Raw genomic sequence first — 19171 nt, 5'->3', positions numbered from 1 at the left:
CAAAAAAAACAGTGCTTATGCCTATTACCCCATGTCCAATAAGCTCAATTCTTAACTAGAACTAACTTTTTTCATCTCATATTGCCAAAGTTTCAAAATATCACATATAAAGTAGATGCCCAATCATATATGTACCCATCAGATCCTAAACCCACCACAACTGACACCATGTTGCCAGAATCCATGCTTCATTGCTGCCCTTTAATATCTACTGCCAAATCACCTAAGCATTTAGAGATCACCCACAATGTCTTCTAAACAAGTCACACGTCCCTTTCAATCCCTGCAATACTTTGAGAACCTGGGTTCTGACTTTTATTTCCATGGGTTAGAAGCACTGGTGTAAAACTATGCTCTAAAACATACAGACATTTCTTAAGACATGTACTATGTGTGTCCTTGGATTTATTGTGCTTGGTTTGCAGTATTTTCCTGAAATTATTACTCAGTCAGAAATATACAGTGGTGTGAAAAAGTGTTGGCCCCCTTCCTGATTTTTTTTTTTTTTTGCATGTTTGTCACACATTAATATTTTAGATCCACAAACTAATTTATTACTAAATATTAGTCAAAGATATTATAAGTAAACACAACATGAAGTTTTTAAATGAAGGTTTTTATTATTAAGGGAAAACAAAATCCAAACCTACATAGCCCTGTGTGAAAAAGTGTTGGCCCCCTAAACCTAATAAATGGTTGAGCCACCCTTAGCAGCAAGAACTGCAAACAAGCATTTGCGATAACTTGCAATGAGTCTGTTACAGCGCTGTGAAGGAATTTTGGTGCACTCATCCTTGCAGAATTGTTGTAATTCAGACATACTGGAGAGTTTTCGAGCACGAACTGCCTTTTTAAGGTCATGCCACAGCATCTCAATAGGATTCAGGTCAGGACTTTGACTAGGCCACTCCAAAGTCTTTTGTTTTTCTTCAGCCATTCAGATGTGGACTTGCTGGTGTGTTTTATATCATTGTCCTGCTGCAGAACCTAAGTCCGCTTCAGCTTGAGGTCACAAACAAATGGCCGCACATTGTCCTTCAGGATTTTTTGGGAGACAGCAGAATTCATGGTTCCATTTATCAGAGAAAGTCTTCCAGGTCCTGAAGCAGCAAAACAGCCCCAGAACATCACACTAACACCACCATATTTTACTGTTGATATAATGTTCTTTTTCTGAAAGGCGGTGTTACTTTTATGCCAGATGTAATAGGACACACACCTTCCAAAATTTTCAGCGTTTGACTCATCCCAAAAGTCCCAACGCTTTAGAAATGGCTTTATAATCTTTTCCAGACTGATAGATCTCAGTTACTGTCTTTCTCATTTGTTCCTGAATTTCTTTGGATCTCGTCATGATGTGTAGCTTTTGAGGATCTTTTGGTCTTCTTCACTACATCAGTCAGGTCTTATTTAAGTGATTTATTGATTGTGAACAGGTGTGGCAGTAATCAGGCCTGGGTGTGGCTAGAGAAATTAAGTTTCTCTTAACACAGTTATGTTATGTTTTAACGAGGGGGGGGGGCACCCTTTCACACAGGGCAATGTGGGTTTGGATTTAGTTTTCTCTTAATAATAAAAACCTTCATTTAAAAACTGCATGTTGTGTTTACTTGTTATCTTTGACGATCTGAAACATTAAAGTGTGACAAACGTGCAAACAAAGAAAAAATAAGGAAGGGGCAAACACTTTTTCACACCACTGTAATTATTATTCCTGTGTTTCTGTTTAACATGATAAATGTTTAATCTCAAAATCAAACAAAAACAATGCAAGTATAAATTAAGCTTTCTGAGCTGAGAAAATACATATTATGAAAAAAGGAAATGCAATTACCTTTGTGGATAGCTCTCTTTTCAGTAGCAAGGATAATGAAGATGATGCATGATAAGTATATGTGTAGATTATAGCTAGGCTACTATAACGTAATGCTTACATAAAACGTATACATTCTTTTGAATGTAGTCTACTTCTTGGTGGAAGACAACAGGAAACAGTGCGTCCAGAGACTAAACTCCTAAAGATACTTATAGATGTGTTAGTGATTTTACATTTCAGCAGAAATTTGCAAACACACACACAAACACACACACACAAACAAACAAACACACACATACACACATAAACACACACACACAAACACACACACACAAACAAACAAACACACACATACACACATAAACACACACACACACACACACACACACAAACACACACATACACACATAAACACACACACACACACACACACACACACACACACACACACACACACACACACACACACACACACACATACACACACACCACACAATTTACAATGTACAATATCCTCACAAGCATACAAATATACGATGGCTGAATGGCTACACAGTTAGCTGGCTGCAAAAGCAACAAAACCACAAAATCAGAGAATGTGTTCCCTTCATTGAAGATGTAATTAAAGTTTAATCAAACTCAAATTTGAACCTGTATGCTTCATAAACTCAACCACAGAGACAGACCACTGCATGAGACATGATTAAAAGTCTTAGTTTGTACAGGCATGGAGGAAAAAGGTCTCTTCATTTCCAACACTAAATCATTTACACTTTTGCCATGACACTGGTCTAAAAATACTGCACAGTGACGTGTGAGCAGTGAGACAGATGCGCCATTATACACTAACAAAGGCATAGGTGGTCTTATGCCTTTTTGTCTTAAATGTAATGTTTTTTAACTGCATCCAGAAAAACACTGTTGAACAGCTTTCATCTAATCCACAGTGAGAGTGTCTCGATGATGCAATGCACCAACCAAAACGCTCATAACCTGCAGGGAACATGCATTTCAATCAGCCATGCTCTTAAATAATACCATAGAATTTTCTAAGATTCTCAAATATCAAATATTCAAAAAAGGGACTTGTCACTATTGTGATTGTATGTCAAACAAACATGCATTAAAAGAACACTCTTTCCTGAAAAGAGCAAAAGAAAATGTAACAGAAGGAAGCTTCTGGGGGCAAAAAAAGCCACTTATACTGTATATGCCAACAAGCAAAAAAAAAAAAGCTATAAGCAATAATAGGCTTACATTAGCGGAGAGGACTGGTGTGCGAGTAGCAGAGCAGAAGAAAAACTAAGAGCTGTTTAATTATTCAATCACTTGATAGACATTAGCAATCTTCCATCGGCCAAAGAACACTCACAACAGCCATAATCTTCCAAAGTCCTACTGTACCTCGGCTCACAGACGTACTTTAAACAATTTGAAACAATTCCTGAACTTTTGAACCTAAGAACAAAATACCAGTTATAATATATTAAAACATTGTTTCATACACAAAAAAATTTCATACATTTTAGATTAAACATAATCAAAACTATAAAAAAAAATCTATAGAAACTTTGACAACTGATATTTAGCACTAAAGATAATAGCCCTAATTAAATAGCAGACCCCATGACTATACAAGACATGCCTCAATTTGAGAAACAAGGCATACTGTATGAAACCCTTCAATAATTTCATTGTGATTCATTGGCCCTCTCTCTCTCTCTCTCTCTCTCTCTCTCTCTCTCTCTCTCTCTCTCTCTCTCTCTCTCTCTCTCGCAGAGTCACAGAGAAATTCAGCATATTGCTACAACAACTCAAACCTTAACACAACACCCACCATTATTCCTGCCACTAACAGATCCACCTTTACACATGCATCACTTCCTTCAGTGTACAGACATATATCGATTTTGATACAGTAGCTAGAAACTTTCGTATAAATGATAAAAGGTAGGATCACACCACACAACCTTTTTCATCTTGTCCAGCTAAAGCACACCACACATATGAACAGAACTCAATTGTAGACGGAAGATTAATTTTAATGGGAGTAATGGGCGTAATGGGAGATTACTCTGGTAAATTGACGTATTATTCCACATCTCCAGAATGCATTCCCAGCTTACTCCACCTGTATTTCAACATGTTTTATGCAATTGTGTTTCACTCTGTAATCAGTGGACCAACAGGTTGCTCAATTTTATTTTGTGTGCATTCCACTGATTACAGAGCAAAGCACAAAGCCATGGTAGCTTCAATGAAATTTTACAGACCAGGTGGTGTTTTTCCAATTATCAACTGTTCGTGAACCATTGGCCATTATAGTTGAAATTATGTTGGTGTAGAACCTAAAAAGTCTTCTTTTGTAGTCCAAATGCTTCAAGGTTTGACATGTCATGCATTCTAAATTGATAGTCAACTAACCATGGTTGTAAAGAGTGCTGATTTGAGCTTCCATAGGCATCCTAGCCATTCTCCTCTGATCTCCATCAGAATTGCTGTATGTTTTTTTTTCACACCATTCTGTGAGGAACTCTAGAGACTGTTGTCTGGGAAAATCCCATGAGATCAGCAGTTTATTTAAATAATCACATCTGGAATAGGTGCTTGTCATAAACACCCATGCTACATGGACAAAGCCACTGAGATAATGCTACATGGACAGAGACACTGAGAACAATCTGACTAACATTTCATCCAGGACCTTCAGTTCACATTTTCGCACCAGGATAACCTAACTTCATATATTAGAAATACTGGTATTGGTAATTGCATGATTTCAAATGTAATCTATGTTAATTTAACTCTGCATCAGCATGAAGTTATAAATAAACTGATTTCATTCACATTACCTTTAATCATTTATGGTAGAATAAAGTTTTAATGGACAGTGTATTTAATCTATATGAAGTTTTTTAACTTAGTAGAATTGCATTAGGGTTAATTATCATGTGTCTTAAATAAATTACAGTTCTAAATCAACACCATACAGTTAGCTGTGTAGGTTGAAAAGGTCTAATTTTCAGGTTGCAACAGCATAAAAAAAATGGTCAAATGCACAAGTACAAACTTTTAGGTTCTCCAGTACATGGTTCTGGCTTCTCCATGCTATCACTGCTGTTTTTGGTTAAATGAGGTGTCCAAACAAAAATTAAACAATCACAGAAGCAAAAAAATAAAAAATTGTTAAAACTATTGTTAAGCTGGTTTAATTTGTGCTATGTTTACCTTGGGTTAACCATTATTATGCTTCTGTTTTAAAGAACCAGAACAGATTATGTTGAAATGCACAATGGTATCTAGTAGTAGATTTATATACCCGTTATCTGCATTTTTAGTGGAAATCTCTTTGCAGTACTTGCTCTCACACAGCTCTTTTCTCATTTCCGATCACGTGGTCTTGTGCTCCGTGCCCAATAAAAGCAAAGTGACACGTTGACATCTGCAACGTTACATACTGGTTACACATAAGCACAGCACTTTAAGCAGATGCATTAAAGTAAATTAAGGATGCATGTCAAACGTTTCATTCCTCACAGAGGCTTGTATTGCCTGTTAGAGGATTAGAAAGAGACAGTTGGGTCTAATACTACATCATCTTTCCACACTGCATCCGATGAAACTACGTTTTAAATGAAGTAGCCTAATCTATGGAATGAAAAGATCGGTGCATGCTGCAGCCTGGTCAACATCAGAGCTCGTGGTCTGGGAGATAACGATAATTGGTAATTTAATGCAGGCTAAGCTGATGTGGTCGGTCAGTGTGTTTCCTGGTGTATTTCTAAACTGCTGTTTCCAGAACATACGATTGAACATTCTTGCATATGTTTTGAAGAAACGTAAAGAAAACCTCTAAAGTAGGAAGATTAGGACGCGTTATTAAATTTTAATTCTGATGATTATATACAGGAATGCAGTACCACAGCAATAGCGCGCATCCAACTCACGCTGCTGGCCGGTATAAAGAATAAACTTACCGCAGTCTTCGCACAGAACGCGCTCCACATCTTTTTTGAGATTCTTCTCAAGGGTTTCACGAGGAGCATACGACGCCCTGAACACCAGAGGCTCCTCTGTGGGGTCCATGAAAAATATGTATCTGTGGTCCTTCTCCACTGCGACGCACGGAGCCTCAGAGCCAAAGTCGCCAACGGTTACGAGTTGCTGGCGCTCGAGCCCGCCACTGTTGGTCGGCCACACGTCTAGGACTCGGACGCTCACGCTGTACGTTTCGGCGGAGGCGTTGGCGGGCAGTTCCTGAACCTCGCCCTCGATCACCACGGCCGATCGGTACGCCTGCTCCTGCAGGGAATCCAAGCTCGGGGCGTAGCACGCAAAGGAGACCCCGACGAGCAGCATGGAGAAGTGCACAGCATCAAGCCTCCTCATGCCGTCGGCTGTGGCTCAGGGGCGGCCGGCCGCGGTGGTGCAGGTGCAGGTGCAGTGGTTTCGGGGCAAAGGCTGGACGAGGAGGACAACGGAGTAGGGTTACGGCGGCGGACGGGTATAGCGGGTGGGCTCCGTTGGCGGGGCAGAGCGGCAGACCTTTCGCAGGCTGTGCCCATGCCATCTGTGGGCGCCGCTTTCCCCGCGCTGTTTCGTGACGGGGGACCGCGGGACGCTCAGGAACCGGAAACGGCCCCGGGCAGCGGCGCGGGGCGGAAAAGGGCTCGTTGCTGCATTCTCCTTCAGCGCAGTCCCCCAACGCCGGTGTGCGTTCATAAATTACGCTCTCCGCGAGAGCGCAGATTCCGCAAGACGCCGCTAGTCTTCCTGCGTCCAGTGAAATGTCATCGCCCGGGTGGGCATACTGTCACAGCTGAAAAACCGTGGATTCTTAAGATATTATTTGGGATCAATGCACTCAACAAAACGGATTTATCCAAAAGGGCCTCTCGAGACGTCCGATCTTAAGGTCTGCTGGTAGATTTTACGCTTGAATTGCTCTCCAAAGGGCGACGACAAACGCAAGACGTGCAACTGGGCGATGCAACAAGCGCGTCCCCTCTACTGCTCACTGCACACACACACACACACACACACACACACACACACACACACACACACACACACACACACACACACACACACACACACACACACCAACGGCGACCAAAAATCGCCTGCCTCCTGTCTGTGCTCGGGCGTCTTCTGGTGTTCTCTTGGTGCAAATAAAACTAAATGATATGGGCTACAGTGTGACAATCAAGCTGCATGCGGCGACTGGAGCTCAGCAAGAAATCTCTCCTAATCCCACCTTCAGCTGATCAAATGTTCGAGCAAAGCGTCGGTGGTTTATAACACAATTGCATCGCAGGCGAAGAGCATAGAGCTTTTCCATGTATAGCAGCGTACACAGAGGCTCAGGCCGCCGCAGACCGCAGAGTCAGAGGCGATGAATAGCGCTGCGAAAGGAGCTCTAATGGAATCGATGCCCAGGCGATCAGAAATTAATTTAACGCTGGTATCCTGATTTATTGAAATCCTACGCCGCATTCAGGTCACATTCACCATTTTGCCCCAAAAAGCGACCAGGTGGGGTTCAGAGCAGCTGAAGTGCAGCCCAACGACCATCCTATCAGCCATATTTACCACGGCAGGCAACAGGTCCTGCGGGCATTTGGCTGCGAGAGGGCACTGTCTATTAATAAAGGGAGGAGACCGGGCATTGCAGCGTTATGACAAACAAAGAGCGCATGAGCGTCACAGTAATGACACATGGTTGGTATGAATGGACTGTAAGTGCGTATTTATGAATAAAATGGGAATTTAAAGTGACAGACGTGGCTGCATCATTTTGGTCATATACTTAGACTAAATGCGTCGTGAGACTGTAGCTGTTGCTGGGCGACGCTCATTAACTGCTGTAGGGCGACATCTGCAGGCCACAAGACGTCATCATGGCGCGTAGATTTGGTAGATATTTATTCTTTGTGGCTATACCAAACTTTGCACAGATACAGAGAAATTAACAGCTTCTACATTTACGAATTCACGAAAACAATGTAAAAAAAAATCATTTTAAAGTTAGGATACGTCATTCAAGAAAATTTTTTTTTATGGCAGCCAGACATGTTGGTCCAGGATCTAGACTAATCAATCTCTATCAATCTTCTATCCCTTTTTTTTTAATTATTTTTTTTTTAAATAATTTACAATTCTTCATCGAGAACCATCACCTATTCTCGCAAAATCCATCTCAGTGGCGCTGGGCCCGTAGAACTGGTGCTGTCCGAGGTGCTGAAATAAAAACCCACTTATCTCCTCTTACATCATTTTGGCAATATAATTCTTATATTTCTTATGCTTTTCCCGTGCCAGTCAGTTACCACTTGTAAGTATGAGATATATGAGATCTCTGTGAAAGAAATGTTGAGATGTTGTGCTTGTAGATGTGTTGTAAGAGATGTTGTGCTTCATAACTGAATGCAGATTATCCATGGAATAATTTGTCAAAAGATTTAAAACAACAATTTTAAAATAAAAAAAAGTAGTGAGATTCTTAAATGTACAAACAAATAAAATATATCCTTAATATATGCTTTGAGGGCAATTATAACTCTTATGAATGGGGAATTTAAAAATAATTGCTATATTAATTACATTTACAAACAACAACAAAATAGATTCTATTATAATTTTGCCTTTTCATTTAAAATGCTACAAATCACGTAGGTACACTGCCCGTTTTCCCAGATGGTATCATGATGTCTGAAAATCTTGGATGTAGAAATAAATTTAATTTGTGTTTTCTTTGCTCTTTCGATCGTGTGTTCTCTGAAGTTTATTTAACAGGACAGAACATTTTTTCATGTATGGAACCTCTTTTCTCTTTGCTAGGTTGTAGTTTTGGAGTAAACAGTAGGTATATATACTTCATCGTGATGCATCCACAACAACATACACTACAGACAAGCCTTGCGCAATACTGCGCAAGTCATCCGCCGATCTGACGTTAACAAACACACCCACAATCGTCAGTTTCGGACTACAGTAGGCCTCGTCTATACAGTACCTCAGCGCGTCGTTTACAGATATCGCGAGAGCGACAGTTGGGGTTAGCAGCAGGCTGAGGAAGAGACGGGAGAGAAGGTAAGCGGAGGAGGCTGCATCATGGCGGACAGAGACAGCGGTAGCGAGCACGGAGGTTTCGCCACAGGCCCCGGCGGTGGCCCGATGCACCAAGAGGCGATGGGCGCCTCATCGCGGCTCCAGCACGACACGGAAGAGCTGGCGTCCAAGCGCGTTGACATCCAGAACAAACGCTTCTACCTGGATGTGAAACAGAACGCCAAAGGCCGCTTTCTGAAGATCGCCGAGGTCGGGGCTGCGGGAAACAAGAGTCGCCTGACCCTGTCTATGTCAGTAGCCGTGGAGTTCCGAGATTACTTGGGTGACTTCATCGAGCACTACGCACAGTTGGGCCCCAGCCACCCGGACACGGTCCAGGACGAGCCGCGGCGAGCGCTCAAAAGCGAGTTTCTGGTGCGGGAAAATCGAAAGTACTACATGGATCTGAAGGAGAACCAGAGGGGGCGGTTTCTGAGGATCCGACAGACCGTGAATCGGGGCCCCGGCTTGGGCACGGCGCAAGGCCAAACCATCGCTCTCCCGGCGCAGGGGCTCATCGAGTTCCGCGACGCTTTGGCAAAGCTCATTGATGACTATGGCGTGGACGAGGAGCCGGCGGAACTGCCCGAGGGCACGTCGCTCACCGTGGACAACAAACGCTTCTTCTTTGACGTGGGCTCAAACAAGTATGGCGTGTTTATGCGGGTCAGCGAAGTGAAGCCGACATACCGCAATTCCATCACGGTGCCGTGCAAAGTGTGGTCCAAGTTCGGTGCCACGTTCTGCAAATACGCGGATGAAATGAAGAAGATCCAGGACAGGAACAGGGAGAGGAGGGCGCGCGAGCTCTTACCGGAGGCCCTGCACGGTGATGACGGGGATGAGGATTAATGGACGTGACGCTTAACGGCGAGTAAGGAATAAAAAGATGAGACGACTACAGACCATGTAGACAAAAGTTACTGTAAAAGAAAAGGAGCGATGGGAGATTTCAAGTGGATCGTCATTCACAAAACACATAGATTTACAGTTGCATCACTTCGTTCATCCACCGGTTATTATCCAATTACTCAACCATATAACAGTAAGCCGCTGCTATCAATAACACGATCCACTAACTGTGTCCCAGACGGTCAGAATGTCATAAGTCGGAGTGTGTCTATTTACCCATGCGTTTTTGTACACGTCTAAACTATTAAACAGTACTGTTCCAAAGTGCAAATTGAAAAGAAAAAAGGAAAACAGAAATGACATTCTAGCTTAAAGCTACTGTATTTGGGAATATGTGAACCAAATTTTTAATATGATAAAAAGGAAATCTCCGTTTGAAGGTACGTTTAAGATGAAGTGCTGTAGGTGTTGTGAGCTCTGCGCACAGTCCATCTGCTGAAAGGATGTCCATCCCGACCAACCCGAGGCATGTGAGGAACTCGTGCAATTGTAATCATATGCCATTATAAAAGCATAAAGACCAAAGGAGATCGTATTAGCTCGTCATGCAACATTTGTTCTGTACTCCAGGTTTAGAAAGGAGAGTAACAACGCAGTGAAGTCGGGGGTCGGAGAGACTATTATGCTATTATGACCGATAAACGTTTATTTCTATTAAATACATCAACCCTGTTGCACCATGCACAGCAAAATCCACAATGTTGAAGCCACAGTGCTCATTTCATTCCTCTGAATCCAAATGAGCATGGTGTCAATTCAACGCTGGGGATTCTGCTGTGGGCCCACTGCCGTTTGGGCACGTTTCATTAAAGTGCTAACTTAGAAATACAAATTTATGATTTTGTGAATCAGATGTATTTAGATTCTTATTAAAAAAAATACCCACGTTTTCTGTGGGATTTTCTTTCTTTTTTTCTGTTGTGGGGGTGGGGGTGGGGGGTGTACTAAAAAAAAAAAAAAGGAGCTGATCTACTAGTGTGAGCATGCGCAGATGTGTGGTGCCCCTGTACGGTGCGGCCACTACAACGTCCAAAACCAACCTGGTGCCTTAATGCTTGCCACACGTTTACATGCTTTATGTGTCATGTGCTTTTGATCGCTGTTTGTCTTGCTTCTCACAACTTCCCTGTTGCTGTGCCACTTGTGGTGCTTCTAAAAGACTTATTTGAACAAGCCAAACTCTACAGAGGCTCACGGGTTTCTCTCCTCTCTGCGTTCACCTAGGAACACAGATGATGATGATGATTATGATGAAGTGTGTTGATGTAAACATGGGTTAAGTCACACTGAGGCTGTAGAGGTTTGCTCCTTGTGCTCCTGATTTAAAAAGTTAGTGAAAAAAAGCCATTAGGGAGACACCTTGTTGTCTATGGCTCCAGCCCTGTGTTTTGCTCTTTGGGATCATGGAGGTAGGCCTGTATATGTTTGTATGGTGCTAATAAACCCCACTCGCCCGTTTACCTGTTTTGTCAGTCTTGCAACTCTGACATTCAATTAAATTTTGTCAGCCGCACACCACCTGTTCTGCTAACAAAGTCTAGTGCTAGCGTTTCAGCCAGGGTTGCCATAAATAGGGATATATTGTTAGATCCAACAGACATGAGTAGACAAGGGGCCTAGGAAACAAAAGTGACCCAGGAAAACAAACTCTTCATATCTGGGGGTCTAGTGCATGAACCTGTCCAAGAGCTTGTACTGGCACCCCTGGGTGAAGCATCTTGTGCAATATTGTAGGTTATATGCCAATACCTGCATTCTCTCTGTGCGATGTGGATACAGCATTGTGTCTTACCTAAATATGTGTGAACACATGAGAATTCTTTTATGTTATTGCTAAATTTGTGACTGTTCTGACTGTTCCATGCTGCTTAGTTGAAGGGTGGCTCTCTGTTGACCATATGCAGAACATGAGCTTTTTTTTTTGCCGGTTGCTTAGCAGCCACGTCCCCATGACGCATGTGACGTTAAAGGCTGTCAATGTCATGTTAAACAGCTTAGTTTGGAGCTTCTCAAGCAGTTGAGAATTGTTAGGTTGCTCAATTTCTCTCTTTTAATGGCACAATGCTTCCTGTATGAAGTCTTAAATATTTATTTGAGAAAAAAATCTATTTGAATATTTTATTATAAAAAAAGAAAAGAAATCTCGTAAAATATGACATTAGTGCTGTTCAGCAACGTGGCAAGATAAGTGTTCTTTTGTTAGAGCTAGAAGATTGTGCTAAGATTTGACAGCTGGTGTTTATTCAATACCTGGGAGAAAGAGAAATGCAGTCAGGCAGTGAGTCTGAACACCACAAGGACCTGCTGACTCAGTGGGGTTTTCCATTGGAGGACTCCCCTTTATTAGGTCTGTACAATCTTACAGACAACATGGCTGCATATTTTCCTTTCCAGCCAAGCAGGAGCAGCAACTGAAGGCTTCAATAAATTGATTTAACTTTGTGGCTCCTGATTGGTTGGACCGTTACCCACACCTGATGTCTGGGGATAAGATTAGACACCTCTGTCCTAGGTGGTATCCTCAACCTGCTAATGATGTGAGCACAAAAGAGCACTTTGCCCTCCCTTCTCAGCCTGGTTATGTTTGGTGTAGATTATGCACTCCTCAAGATGTGAGCTTTGTTGCTACACTTCTCACTTCTAATGCAGAAGCTATTTAAATTTCTGTGTATAGACTTTCTCTATTTTCTGGACTTTCCATCTCCCTTTTGGGCGGTCAAGCTAATTTTTTCCTATCACTGCCCTGATGTGATTACCAAACTCTTCGATGTGTGCCACAAATGCAGTGACATGATCAGTTTGATTAAGCTTCTTGTTTTTACACAAGACACTAACGCAACTCAAAACTGGAAATAAAATCAAGACCTTTTTGCCCAAAAGGGTGTTTTCCTTGAACAGATCATTGCAATCCTAAACAAATCACAAATATACAGATTGTTTTGCACTCAAAAGATGTATCTCTCAATCAAATGCACATGTTTGTGTATGAGGCTAATTTGTTGGGGGAAAAGGAACTATAGTCTATATTCTAAAGGTGCTAATAAGTACTAAATGCCTCTGTGATTTCACTTTCTGCCTGAAAAACTGGCAGCGTTCCACTAAGAGTGTTCGACGTCACTCAATCCACACCAGCAAAGTTCTAGCTTTGCTTCCAATCAACAGAGCGCTATTTACTAAAAGGTGTACACGCACTGTGGTAAATATAGATAAAGAGCAAAACACACACATGTAGTACTCTTGGTTCATATACAGGAATGAATCCTGAACGGTGCTCCATCTGTGAGGTGGGGAACCTGAGTTAAGCTCAACATATTTCCTGTTAGTGGTGCTTCTTATATTGTCGTCTTTACTTAACTGTTAGAGTGTGTGTTTCTTACCATCTTTGCTTTATCGCTGTGTGTTGAATTTAAAGCTCTGATATATCTGCAGGTACATGATAGAATAAAGCAGACTTAACATTATATAACCTAGAAAGAGACGAGTAGGATGCCCTGTGTGTGTGTGTGTGTGTGTGTGTGTGTGTGTGTGTGTGTGTGTGTGTGTGTGTGTGTGTGTGTGCATGTGCATGTGTGTGTGCATGTGTGTGTGTTCCTGTGTGTGCATTGCTGCTAGTTTTCAGTTCACTTTCCTGAAATCAGCATCAGATGCAGTTCTCATGTTAAGGTCCTGATGTGTCACAAGCTTAAGGCCTTGACCAGACTTGCTAAACATATACACATTTGCATATTTCTGTCTTTCTACATACAAAGAGATTGTATAGGTTTTGGGTTGAAGATTATTTGGACAATAGGGATTGGGTTTAGTGTGAGAGGAATCAAGAGGAAATAAAAAGGAAGATCCATACATATCCCATGCTCCATCCCTGTTTTATTCTCTATGAAATGTGTTGTACTGAAAAGATTAAATATATGACATGTAACGTGTGTGTGTGTGTGTGTGTGTGTGTGTGTGTGTGTGTGTGTGTGTGTGTGTGTGTGTGTGTATATATAGGAAAAGCATATTGCTGTTTTATTTCCTTTCTATTTTATACCTACAGAAAGCATTGAATCAAATGGATAATACTTGCACTTTAAATATATTAAGAAAAATGATAAGTCTGCATAATATTTTTGATAGGTGAGCTCACATTCAAAATGGTATAACGTTACTTACTTTCCAGGCTTTGTGACAATTGCTGTTGGCCAGATATGTATGTTCTTCTACTTATCGGAGTATTTTTTGTCTGTGTTACAGAAGGTTTACTAAAGTCAGTTGCATGATGAAGTAGTAGTGCACCAACTGTTCTTTTATTTAGTTGGTTAAAATGTCTGACGATGAAAAAAAAAAAAAACTGTGACAATTCCGCTCATGTATGTATCCATGTTAAACTACAGCCTACCATTTTAGGATACGACTTATTTTCTGCCTTCCTTCTAACACAAATATGGTGCTTACATTGGCTCAGAAGAAGTACCTCTCACTCTTCATCATCCACCTCCATCTTATGTATCCTGCACACATCGCCTTGCTGTTTGTGTATTCTCACAAGTTTTTGAATTTCTGTTATTGGTATCCAGTGTGTTTTTGTACAGGTACGTACCTTGTTTCTGAGTTGGAAAGCCTGTTTTTTTGTCTGAAAATGACTAATTGCAATAAAACCTCCATTCCCCCAGTTGTTGTCTGAAATGACTGAAGTATATTAACTCCTAATGGTAAAGGATGTTTACTATTTAGAACTTATTTATTCAGTGATTGTTATGTTGGCTTAATAGGTTGTAAGTCTAAATGCTTGGACTGCCAGAAAAACAAACACAAAACAGAAACCTACTGCAGGATTACGAGAAAGACCATTAACCAAGCTGCTATGTGCATGATTGTTTTCTGCTACATCAGTGAATTTGAATGTTATCCATATGTACAAATGTTAAATATTGAAGAAATGAAGTGATGAAGATGTGCGAGCATGAAGGATGTCATGACGCCCTCTATTGGCGGGATAAAGAGCTGTCCACGGTGCTGAAAAAAGTAGTTCCAATGGCGAGGAATATGAACCAGCCTCAAAACATCAGTATGACTGAGCCTGGGAACTGACTAAAGAATCTAAATATGAATTTCATAAAGTATACAATCAATATTAATATCGATATAAATTGTATACCTGTCTAATTTTTTTCTGTAGTGTATTCAATAAATAATTGTTTCTGAATATTTTTTCTTCGTTTTGAATTGCAATATGAGTTGAAATCCTGGTGTTTTGCTTTGGATAATTCAAAAATAAATCAGAACCCGAAATAAAAATATCAGTGCTTCAACTCAGATAGACAATCACAATCATCTGTCATGCAAAGCAAACGGACATGCAGCAGAGATATGTGGAGTCCAAATTGAAGCGATGAATTCTAGTGTGGTAAGAGCTGCTGAAGTTTTTATTTTCTACTGTGAAATATTTACATTTTAGTGAAGTGCGAATTTAAATCAGAAGCTAATGTTAGCATAGCCTAATTAGAGTTAACCATCATAAACAACATGAACAACATTTCACTTTCTTAATTTAAGTTGTCAATCTTTTCTGTGAGAGAAAACGTATTCCATGTGTGGAAGGCTTGCATGATTTCATCTGATTGACAAGAAAAGACAAGGGAAGTTAAGGTGCATCAGAGAGATGTTTTGCGGCTCTGGACCAAAACTAGACAGCGTAGCCTTATTAATGATCATATAGTACTACTAAATAGGCTAATAGTAAACACACATTACCAGATTCAACACAATTGGCTTTTGGCAAACTTAAAGGTGCAGACGATATATATTACCCAAACAGGTTATTTTAATTTTTAATTTTTAACTCTGAAAGCATCCACTGTTTCATGGGAGTCCTGGATGCTTCACTTTTCACATTTTTTTATTTGTTATTCTTTATTTCTGTAAATGATATGCTTTAAAATCATCCCTACAAGTACAGTGCAGTGTAAACTTTAGAAATTAGGATAGACCTGGGTTTAAAGCCCCAGGTAACATTTCAAATATTTGTCACAGCAAAGACATTTTTATTTAATAAGCATTTATCAGTATTAGATTCAATCTAATTATAGATTATTATAGCAAAATAATAATAAATCATTATTATAAAGAATAAGTATTTTTCCTATAAGATTGAGTTATTCTTATTTTCTGCCTGACAGAATGAAGTAGGTGTGTGTCAGATCACTCTGTGCTTCAGCAGAACTAGTGGTGTGAAAGCTGTGTGGTGTGATATTTTTCTTTTACATATTTTTAATGGCATAGTGCCACTTACCTTTCGGCTACTATTTAAAAAGCCTCATTAATAGTCAGAGCAGGACACTGCAGCGTGCAGAAAGTACCTCACTGAGTTAATAACATTTTGTTGCTCTGTTGATTAAATAGAGAGATGTGCTAGCCTAGTGGCAAAGGTGATCAACTACTGATCGAAAGGTTGTGAGTGCAATCCCAGGTCCACCAAGCTGCCCCCACTGGGCCCTTGAGCAATGCCCTTAACCCTCAATTTCTCAGCTGTATAAAACGTAAGTCGCTCCGTACTGCCGTAAATGTAAAATAAAAAAAAAATTAGCCAGGGACAGATAACTGATCTTAGCTGGAAAATTACATTTCATAAAATTTTTGGAATCTGTCTCTCAAACCTCACAATGTAGTATTCAATTTCTATTTCACTGTTTTTCATTTTATTTAGCTAATATTTGCTTGCTTGTTTAGTTGTGTGTCTTTGGCCTAATTGTCTGGCCAATCTACTGGTTGTCTGGCCAATCTACTGGCCAATCTTCAGTTGATGGTGCAAATTTGTTTTTAAACTTTAACTTCACCTTGTTTCCTGCTCTTGTCCCCTGTACTCAACTGTGCTGTGAACTGCAGAGCATCAAAATCAAGCAATCCAAGCTCTTATTTTTTTTGCCAGGAAACAATTGGGTAGCTTTTGAGGAAATATGCCAATGGAGCAAGAGAAATTATAAAATAATCAGCACAATCTTTTTTTATTACAACAGCATTTGTCTTCTACCCTAAACATTGGGGAAAATCATAGTTAGCACAACAGCCAAAGCGACAAGTATATGGAAGTCATTTTTATGAAAGCAGTTACTAAAGAGTGTATAAAATTGCAGCTCTATTTGTTATTTTATATATAGCAGTGCAAGAGCCACGAGCTCATTTTCTCACTCTCACTGTCATCATGCGTCAAAACTGCACTAAAAAAAATCTACTTGCACTTCCTCGAACACACAAAGTCCGTACCATGGGCATGAGTGGAAACACCGGGAGCTGCTGTTGAAGAGCTAAGCGTAGACAAGAGTGCCATTAGCAGTCCTGTTCTTCAAACATAATGTTGATCCCATGTTCACGGTTCTGATTTACAGCATAATAATGCATTTGAACAGATTTTGTATCACTTAGTCCATTAAGCTACAGATGAGATGTGATGCAGATATGAGTAGATCTCTTGGTCTGAATTTGCAGTCCTGCTGCTTCAGGCTCAATTCATGTTTGTTGGGAAGGCTTCTTTTGGTCCACTGCGAGAAGACAACGACTCCTGTGTCACTTTCAAGCATATAGAATTCGTCTTCAATGTAGTACTTTAACATATCACTCATAATAGGAATTCTCTTCACTCATAATAGGAATACTACAGTGTTGTTGTTGTTGTCTCTTTGTAATCTCCATCTACTGCATCTCTAGCATGCGTAAGTACCATGGTCAAGAAATTTACCAAGGAAAAATAGAACCCTGATGTCTCAAAAGAAATGAATAGAAAATGACTGAAGGTCAGATGTTGAGGCAGTCATTAAACATTTATGCATCACATATCATTCGTCAATGATTGATCTGTTGATCTGTTCGACTACCGTATTCAGTACTGTATACCGTATGTCTGGGGTTACCAGCAGACAGAGAATCTGAATACCACAACATCTGACAGAGAAAGTATCTATAACTAGAACTGGAATGACTGTATTGGATAAAATATACAGTATAAGAACAGCTCTAGTAAGGTCTCTCTCACATCGGAGTGATCCGCTCCATGCTATTTTGCCCTACGCCGCTCATTTGCATATAATCTCGTTTTACTCAGCTTCAGTTTACTGATTTTTAAAAGTTTTATTAACACAGAGGTCACTTGTTTTACTGCCAGATACCATGATTTCAGTGGTAGAGTCAGACTAGTGTGATATCTACACAAATGATCACATCTGTATGTTACAAGTTAGTTACAGCATGCTCACAAAGCCTAAAATGTACTCTTCATGATATCTACCAACTGTTTCACATCCTTATATGGTTCTGTGTGCTGAAAAAAGATACCAAAAACACTGATGCTGTTCTATTGTAGGTGACCGAAACACTTTAGACCTTTAGCAACAGAGCAAGCGTCGGAAACTGGCTCAGAAGCCGTGAGAAAGAACAAATAGTTAGAACTAAAAACTACCCATTTGCATTCCCACAATGCTTTGCTTCTCATTTGTGTTGCTTTTCTTGCCCATCCCCTTTTTTCCGGCACTTTTTGGGCTTCTGTCTGTTTCAGACAGACAGAAGCCCATATCCCTAACCACTCAGCCTCAATACAAGAAACTCTACTCCTATCTTTCTAACTTCTGTCTATCTTTCTATAATTCTATCTGTCCCAAGTTGTTGTACTAAGACAAAGGGTGATAATTCTCTCCTGTCACCTGACGTCCATGCTGTCTTTAGCCTTTTAGAAAGCTTCTCTTCAAACGTATTTTTATTCACTGTCTAATGATGTTCTTTAATGTGATGTTATGTACAGCACTTTGGTTTAATTATTGTTGTCTCTAAATATGCTTTATAAATAAATGTAACTTTAATTTACTACTTGTCTGTGGTAAGACTACACATGCTACAGATGCATTTGACTGAGATTAGATCAAAAGGTTGCAGTATTCCTTTAACTCACTTTTAGTCCGTTTTTCTTTTTCTCTCTCTCACACTGTTATGTAACACACACACACACACACACACACACACACACACACACACACACACACACACACACACACACACATTCCATTCCAATTCTATCTGTTCCTGTTTTCCATCACATACCCTGTTTCTTTTATGATACTTTAAATGAGAACCTCACGCTGGGTTCTCTACCACCCCAAACAGGTAGCTTCATTTAAAAAAAAAAAAAAGATTATACTGTATATAGAATCAGCTGAGATAAATTGCTTTCAACATTACAAGTGCCTGAGTCCATCGTGACGGCTCAGAAAAGAAACTTTACAATAAATAAATATGACATAATAAATAACAGGGACATTTGCATCATACTGTAGACAGCTCATCTGAATCTGAACAAACACCTCAGCA

General features: G+C 40.3%; 2 protein-coding genes across 3 annotated transcripts in view; one reads left to right on the top strand and one right to left on the bottom strand.

Moving 5' to 3' along the window:
* nrg2b (neuregulin 2b) overlaps positions 1–7504 on the bottom strand; it is a 55701-nt gene extending 48197 nt beyond the window's left edge. For both annotated transcript variants that reach the window (XM_027135889.2, XM_027135890.2), the window contains exon 1: positions 5794–7504. In XM_027135889.2, coding sequence (XP_026991690.1) covers positions 5794–6205 — 412 coding nt within the window. In that variant the 5' untranslated portion in view covers positions 6206–7504. The remainder of the gene's footprint in view (positions 1–5793) is intronic.
* Positions 7505–8806: 1302 nt separating this feature from the next.
* Positions 8807–14489, top strand: purab (purine-rich element binding protein Ab). Its single transcript, XM_027135790.2, has one exon. The coding sequence runs from the start codon at positions 8930–8932 to the stop codon at positions 9776–9778; it is 849 nt and encodes a 282-aa protein (XP_026991591.1). The 5' UTR covers positions 8807–8929; the 3' UTR covers positions 9779–14489.
* Positions 14490–19171: the final 4682 nt, after the last annotated feature.

The sequence above is a fragment of the Tachysurus fulvidraco genome, chromosome 17 (assembly GCF_022655615.1).
Source record: "Tachysurus fulvidraco isolate hzauxx_2018 chromosome 17, HZAU_PFXX_2.0, whole genome shotgun sequence".
NCBI classification, from domain to species: Eukaryota; Metazoa; Chordata; class Actinopteri; order Siluriformes; family Bagridae; genus Tachysurus; species Tachysurus fulvidraco.
The sequence above is the reverse complement of the archived record's forward strand: the minus strand, read 5'-3'. Positions and strand labels throughout refer to the sequence as shown.

Bases quoted from the DNA above. Each gene is read 5' to 3' on its own strand.
- purab (XM_027135790.2), top strand. From the start codon at position 8,930: ATGGCGGACAGAGACAGCGGTAGCGAGCACGGAGGTTTCGCCACAGGC.